This window comes from Etheostoma cragini, chromosome 21 (assembly GCF_013103735.1).
Source record: "Etheostoma cragini isolate CJK2018 chromosome 21, CSU_Ecrag_1.0, whole genome shotgun sequence".
In the NCBI taxonomy this organism is placed as follows: domain Eukaryota; kingdom Metazoa; phylum Chordata; class Actinopteri; order Perciformes; family Percidae; genus Etheostoma; species Etheostoma cragini.
The window spans coordinates 20,400,874-20,409,188 of record NC_048427.1 but is presented as its reverse complement, the minus strand read 5'-3'; the positions used below and the strand labels follow the sequence as shown (position 1 = coordinate 20,409,188).

General features: G+C 40.2%; 2 protein-coding genes across 2 annotated transcripts in view; one reads left to right on the top strand and one right to left on the bottom strand.

The window, feature by feature from the left end:
- Nucleotides 1-8,315, top strand: part of LOC117937053 (ras-related protein Rab-26) — an 81,139-nt gene that overhangs the window by 59,409 nt on the left and 13,415 nt on the right. The gene's annotated exons all lie outside the window — the stretch shown is intronic.
- The window catches only part of LOC117937052 (serine/arginine repetitive matrix protein 1-like), a 3,476-nt gene continuing 2,228 nt past the window's right edge, over nucleotides 7,068-8,315 (bottom strand). The window contains exon 3 of the mRNA XM_034860695.1: nucleotides 7,068-7,308. Coding sequence (XP_034716586.1) covers nucleotides 7,250-7,308 — 59 coding nt within the window. The 3' untranslated portion in view covers nucleotides 7,068-7,249. The remainder of the gene's footprint in view (nucleotides 7,309-8,315) is intronic.

Here is an 8,315-nt window from a genome sequence, read left to right as displayed (position 1 = left end):
ATATGTATATATATATGTATGTATATATATATATATATATATGTATATGTATATATGTATATGTATATGTATATGTATATATATATATATATATGTATATGTCGGACCCGACACCCGGTGTCCATGTCGGACACCGGGTGTTCATCAAATTGATTTCATCTTTACTTGTTGTGGGAATCTTTCAGCTCTCTGCCTGTCTTCAGCTCTCTGCCTGTTTTTTCAGCTAAGTCCAAATCCTTCCCCCCTCCTCTCTCTGCTTCTCAGTCTGTCTCTCTATTCTAATCAAAGTCATGAGCATATCTGTTTATTTTCTCCGTCTACCCAGCGACATCCCACCAGCCCTGACATTTTCTTCTCCTTTCTGTTATTTTTCGTTATTTTCTCCTTTCTGTCAATTCTACATATCTCTAAAACCAAGGTAGCGTTCACAGTCTTCTTCAGATAACAAGGGCATTTGTCTCTTTCATTTTTAGTCAATTTACTTGAAAACGTTCCCAGCGACGCAGCTTATCAGGCAGGAGGCAAAACGGCTTGAAAGGGCCAACATGCCTCTCATGAATATGTAGAGGACAAGGAGGAGGAGATTAAGATGTAAAAGACTGTGCTAGTTGAATGCTAATTGTTTATTCAGCCTTTCGAGGGTTTTGATTGAAACTTTAATGGCCCCATCTGCAGTTGGCCTGTTGGAGTGTGTGAAGGACTTGGAAAGGTCCACAAACATGCACACTCACTCCTATTTTCCACCAGGTGCAGAACGGCGGCGGAGTCCTTAGGTTTCCATTAAAGTCAGTGTGTGTGTATTTCCACTGTGGAACGGCTATGTTCCGACTGCGTCCCAGCTCCGGCGGTCCCCAGACCTCCAGAGCAATATAGGTGACAAGGACATTATTCTATTCTCATTATTGTAAATATGTCTATATATTTGGTATGTAAAGATTTCCAGTGTATTGGTAAACCACAATACATATGTTGACAATAACAATTACAGGTTTCATTTAAATATCCTTATTATCGCGGTGGATCACAGTGTGGAAGCCGTGTTTAAAGTTTCTGTTTTGATGTAGGCTTTGCCTATATTTTTGTAATATAATAAACACTTACACTTTCTGAAACTAGTTCAGCTTGTTTGGGCCTATCAGTGCTTTCTGAACCTATTGAACACACTTTTAAAAATACCCCGATAATACTAAAAACTGATCATTTTGGTCACTAGAACTGTGAGGTTAAATCTCCATATTGTGACGTGTGTGTGTGTGTGCGAGTGTGTGTGAGAGAAGCAGGATAATAAGTGTCAGCTGTTCAGCCTCACTCTGAAGGAGGAAGAGATCTCTTCTTCTTCTTTGCCTTTTCATCTTTCCTCTTCTCGTTCCTCCTCAGAGTTGAAGTGCATCCCACCCTCTGATTTGAACTCCTGAGAATTCCGCTTTCTTTATTACCTTTCAAGCTTTAGCTATTAATCACTGAGTGTTACAGAAAGTTTTTATCCGAGGGTTTATTCACACCAAGCGCGTCCGGAGCGTTTGATCTCGGTCTTTTAAGCTCTAAATAAAACCACCAGCATGCCCTAAAAGTATTTTGCTGTAGTTTGTTGTATGTGTGGGTTTACCAAACCGACCTATACCCACACTCAGTAATCCTCCCTGTATAGAACTGATTGGGATTTCTGCTGCCATGTGTAAAGTATCACAAGTCCATCACTGCACATCCCTCCCAACTACAAGTTGAGATGTTCTTGCACCAACTTTCTCTTGGGGATGGTGCAAATGAGCTTTGTTGGAAGAGACCTCCATTGAAAAAAAAAAAACTCTGTTGGTAGACGAGTTCAGTGTTGGCGCTTGTATGGATCCAGTATATCAGATCACTGTCAGTAGTTTGTTTTGGACTTTCAGTGTATCCTCTAAGCTTCCTAAAGCAGAACACTGGGGTCTCCTGGACACATCTACAGCGCTTCTGCCATAAGTTAGAAGTGTTTTTTCCCCCAGTAAAATATAATGTTCATCGGCCTCATTGGAGAGCCAAACAGTTTTGCATGCTAAATAATAAATACACTTTATTTGTATATTATAAGGACACAAATGCTTAGAGTTGGAGCTTCTAAATTGACTCAAACATATCTTTTTCAAGACAATTCAAGACATCCACATTTTCTCCTGGATTAGACATCCTCGCGCCAGTCACATTGTGAAACAAAGATAGTTTGAAACGCAAGGATAACATTGGGAATTAAAACACTACTTGGTCAGGTTTAGGAAAACATCATGGTATGGGTTAAAATCGGTGCACTAAGGGGGCTTTCTCCTTCGTTAGAGCAGCTGAAGAGTGCATGAGAGGGTGTTTATTTGTCCTCATACTGTTCCCGTTGGAGTGGATTTATTTATGTGTCTTGTACGTGTTTACATGCTTCTTTTAAAATAAGTCAACGTTGACTTTTGGTTTTACATGGGACACGAACGGTCTCCGGGGCGAAAGTCCTGTGTTTGACCCATTCATCCACCCTGACCTGATCACCTGACCACAGACTTAGTCAGACTGTGATTAGAAACGTATTTATGATACATACTTTGATTTATAACAAAAACTTGTGACGTGGTGAACTGAAGTCAGTCTGTAGAAAGTAAATGTTTTGTTGTCGTATTACTTAGAATTCCTCATGGCGGCAACAAAAACTATGCATGGTATGAAGGATAGCATCAAATACCCTGCAGTAAGTAACTGCAGAACACGCTGTAAACAACTAAATAGCTGTCTTTAATACTATGCAGAAATCATCAAATGTCAAAGGATGGAAATACAGCCATGAAGCTCTTTCCATAACGTTGTCAGACATAGTATTGATCTGAGCCTGCCAGTGGCAAAACAAGCACTTTGTGAATGTGAATTGACTATGCATAATTGCCCTATTAATTTACATTGCAGCTTGTTTTGCTGTTGCCGACTACAGAAATCTCACTTAATACTGGACTCAAAGACTCTTCATCCCCCCTTGACTTAGACACAAAAACATAGTAAACTAGGGTCCAGGTTGAAAAAAAACAATAGTTACCCTTTAAGATATGGGGTTCGTATTGCATTGTGTGTCAGTGTATGAAGTTTTTTAACATTTATCCTGTTACTTATATTGAGTTTCAGACCTAAAGAAATATACATTTGTGAACTAGTTCCTCGTTTCTTAGAGAGGATTAGTTCAGTGCAAGGTTTACATTTCCGATTAAGATTGAGATTTGATTTCAGTTAAAGAAAGATAACCAACTGTAAGTCATGCAAGCATAATGTCTTCATTCTTTGTAGTTCTGTAGTCCATATCGACAATGTTACATTTCTGGCATTGTTTAGTTGCCGCTCGACATTCCGCTGGATGGTCGCTTGGTCAATGGTTAACTGCTTCTTAGAGCTCTGGGAAGTAAATCCAAACAGCGAGCTAGACTATCTGAGTTTTCTGTCGCATGACTGACACAACTTTTGACCACACGTTACACCAAAACAAGCTCCTTCCCGAGGCTATTTTACAGCACCATTGCTCCCTCAGCGCTTAGCGCCGCCCAAGACGATTGTGATTGATTTAAAGACTAGCCAATAAACCAGAGCATGTTTTTCTCCCATCCCGGAATGCTGTGTGGACTAGCCAGAACCTCCTCAGCAGCTATGTGGAGGAAGGTCTGGCGATGCGAGACTAGTAGTTCAGCAAATGTAAAAGTGAACCATGGAGGAAATATAAGATGCAGAAGCTTGAGATTTTTATGCCCATGGGCAGGGTGTGTTATGGAGTGTGTGGTATCTGCATGTCTTCATGTGTATGAATGATGATCTGTGGTCCCACTGCTCACCTGCCTGCAGCGCTGCTTTAAGCCTACACTGCAGATCTCTCCCCGCTTGGCTCAGGACCCTGCAGCTCATCTCAGAGGACCAAACCCAGATTTTCACAACTGACTCCAGCCAAACTTCTGTCTGCATCTGTTTTACTTTTAACTCACACTAGAACACTTACAGATATATTTGCACTATATTCTGCTGAAATATGACCAAATATTTCACTATGAAAGATATTTTTGTTTGGTAAATATAATATAAACATATATGTAGCTGCCGATGTTTGAAAAACACAGACTCAGCCTCGCCAGCCTCGTGGTGCATTCAAAGTTATAGAAAAATAAAGTTTTCCCATCCAGTGGTTGCTTTTATTTTTTTAAATCAATTCTTAATTGAGAGCATTCAAATGAGAAAAAATAATGGGACAAAAAGGAATCAAGGGACATTTAGAATAGATCAAAATGTGTGTGTGAGTTAAATATGACAATGCGATTAAATATTTTAGTCATTTGAGAGCACTAATTTGCTGGTAGAATTGTGTTGCATTGTGGGAATATGGAGGATCGAGTGTTTTAACTATGTGAAACCACACTGTCAGGACATCTCGGCATCGGTTGCTACAATGCTTTGACCATTCTTTTTTTCATCTTTCACAAATTCACTAACCTTATGAAACAGTTAATCACTGAAGTTTTCCATTCATGTTTAAGAAAACCAAGAACCAATGACAACCAAGTCATCATATTAGTTTGTTATTGAAAATGTACTGTATATATTTCCAGTTTAATCACATACTGGCCTTGGCTTTACCACAAAGTCAAATTTTACATTTGCATGGGTACTAAATCAAATACTCAATTGATTGGAAATACACAATTGGAAGTACACTGTAACTTGGTACTATTAAAAGGAAAATGGAGACAAACGTTTCAGGAACCTTCCCAATTACCCGGACAGCTCTTTTCTAGGAGAGGAATAGAAAACGTTGTGACCCGTACCCACTGGTTATTTTCCTGCAATCTTTAATTCTGTCTGAACCTGTAGCCTGCAACAGGTCTGCAAACCTGGGCAGAGGCAGAAAGAGGCAAACAAGCATTTGCATGGCCTTTGGCTGCTATTTACTAGATTTCCAACAATGTGTTGTCATTTTAGCATTTTCTTATGGATGTTCTTCCTGGTCCTAATTGTAAATGTGCCCCTGCTGTTGCTGCTGTAAAAACACAGCATGTGTCTGATGAGCATTACTTGGCATTTGTAAGACTGCTATTGTTTGTAGTTGTAACCAGTGTTTTCGCAGTGATAACATAGTTGTGTGTTTTGCTATGTTCCCGATGAGTTCCCTGTAAGCAGCTGGTCCTTTGTGATTAGATGGGCTGTAAACTTTAAGCTCTTGACTGTCTCATTTGACGGTCCAGATAAGAAGCCAGATTCTCGGCCCTTTGCACCTGTGTGAAGTCAGCATGCTTTATCAGTCATCTTGCACTAGTCTTACATTGCCAGACCTTCTTCCACAGCATCGCTCAGGAGGGCCCGGCTAGTCCACGTAGCAATCCGGGATGGGAGAAAAACCTGCTCTGGTTAATTGGCATTTCTTTAAAGGGATATTTCAATGTTGGAAAGATGAATATTTCTTTCTATAGAACAGTCACAAACCCATTTCTGCTGCTGTCTGTGTTGACACAGCCTATCTCCACGAGTCTTACCCGGCAGGGCAGCATCTGCTCGAAAGGCTAGCCGGCCTGGTAGCTAGATAGTCCGGTACACTGTTGTTCAGCCATTTTTCCACGTAAAAAAAATCACCGCCGATGTCCCCTTCCCCGACTAGAGGCGTCAGGAGGAACCAACAGCTGGCTGAGGTGCTGGTCTCCGTAGCAGGCGAAGCTCATGTAGTGTTTCGAGTATTCCATCTGCAATAAAGTTTCCTGCATATTCTCCGATCTGTACCTTTGTATCAAGGTGACACAAGTGCGGTAGTTTTAATGCACATAATTGTAAAAGTTTGTTGCTGATAAGCTGTAGCTTAGCTCCAAGATGGCTGACATTCAACCCGATTTGGCTTGCTTGGGGTCTGCTTGGGGTATGACCAGGTAACCATAGTCCTCAGATTGGACATATAGTCTAGCTAGCTGTCTGGATTTACCCTGCAGAGATCTGAGGACCAGGTAACCATAGTCCTCAGATTGGACATATAGTCTAGCTAGCTGTCTGGATTTACCGTGCAGAGATCTGAAGTCCAGGTAACCATAGTCCTCAGAAAGCCACCAGTGTGACATCCGGCAGATTTTCCAGAAGAACTAGAGCAATCCTGGAAGTGGAACGTCATGTATATAGACTGTTATAATATAATAATAATAATAATAATAATAATAATAATAATGATAATGAAAAATACCACATACATTACCAAAGACCAAAGTGTCAGTTTTTTGTTAAAGGTGCAGTAGGTAGGATTGTGAAGATCCAGGACTTTGAACAATTCCTAAGTCCTCCTCCCTTTCCACTAAAGTCCAAAATGGTCTCCTAAGCCCTCACCCCACAAGGGAGAAGGAATGCGTGTGCATCTGAACCGGGAGCGGTGGATTTTTACAAATCACACTAGAGGATGTAGGTGGTGCCAGAGGAGCCTGATTTTATTTTAATTTGTTTTAATTACCTGCTTCATGTCGTTCTACTCGAACATCGGGTCAGTTTCAGCAAATATGACGGAAAGTTAGTTTTATAAGTCTTACCTACTGCACCTTTAATGATGTATTAGACTAACAATGATGGAAAAACAGTAGAAAGCATCCAACTCATCCCACCTCAGGAAGCTTTAACCAGTGGTTTTACTTTTATTTGACAGAAGGAAAGAGGATTTATTTTAATAATCTCATATCTCTTATTATAACTAACCTACAGTCAATAAAACACATCAGGCGAATCACACACACTGTACAGGCAAATATTCAGTAGTTACTAAAAGGGACATGTGATTTATAACCTATAACCTATTAGTTGGAATTGCAACATATAACAGAGAGAAGTTAGCCAGCATATTAAAAATATATAAGTACATTAAAAATGTACACCATGTTATCCTAAATATCACAATATTTTTGACCAAATATACATCAATATTGATATTGCGGTGATATTATAGGGTTAAGCATTGGGGCTTTCCAAAATATTTACACATTAAGAGTTTTGATAAGTAATCATCAATAACTTGGATGTAAATAAGTAAAGTCAAATAATAGAACAGCTGCAGTTGGATAAGCCTAACTAGGAAATGACAACAGTTGTCATATTACGATATTAAGATATCCAAAATAAGACAATATGTAGCCTCATATATCGATCAATTGATCGATATATTGCCCCATGTCCCATCCCCAGCCCATACTGTATGTGCTGTGATCTGTACAATAGCCGCTGGTAGTTGTTGCAGGTTAACGGAGTGTCCTCAGCCAGGGAAGCGGGGGTTGGTCCTCTCCCTGTCCCGGCTGGCGTCCCCACGCCGCCCTGCTGAGACAGAGGAAATGCTGTTAGTCTTGACTGACCCTGGAACGCCTCTCGTCTTCTCTCAGCACGCGGTAAAGGAAATCAATCAAAAGCTAATCAGGGTGAAAGGTACTCAAGCATCTACAATTAGATCTTCTAGTGTCCTATGGACATGTTAACACTGTTTTTGTAGCGAGGGACACCAACAATTATTTCAGTTGATTGCATCACTTTATCACCCCGAGTTACAGAATATCCTCTGTTGACTGCCATGTGGAAAACTTGTATGTCCAACCCTGTTACTTTTCAGGGAATTAACAAAAGGCGAGACTGTAAACGTTTTATTGAGCTATTTACTCACCGGGGACAAAATCACCTTCTCACAGCTGCGCTGTGTGCGGCACGACATTCAAGATGGAGTTATGAGGTTTTGCTGTCAGTTTGAGGATCCAGTGGAGTTACAAGTTATAGTCACTATGCTTTACTTCTTTTCACTGGTTGAACGTTTACAAAACCCACAGACAGACATAATGGTTGACCAATAGCAATGATTTATGAATCACATATATAAATGACAAAATATAGAGACACAAGGTTTTCTTGTGCATATAATATTTCTACTCTACAGTGATGTTCTATGACAAGTTATTCTTCATGTTTGTGTTGAAATGAACTACGGTCATGCACACAAATAGGGCCTACACATTTGAATCACCTACAAGCACAGTCATTATGTCCATCTGTACCTTTAAACTACATTCCCTTAGCTGTAGTTGTATTTTGCTTCAGAGCACCAAAATATGTGAGTTAATGATCCTATATCATAGTCTGCACACAGAATGCCCAAGACCCTCCCACACGTTTACCTACTTCTCATTCTAAGTGCAGTGCTAATTGGCTGGATTAGCCCTTTAAAATGAACCCACAGTAGAACTACATTGTGTTTTGTAGGTTTGTTTAGGTGTTACTCTATATGTTAGTCTATATCAACGTTTCATTTACGGGTTTGGTCCGGTGCCAACTGAGGA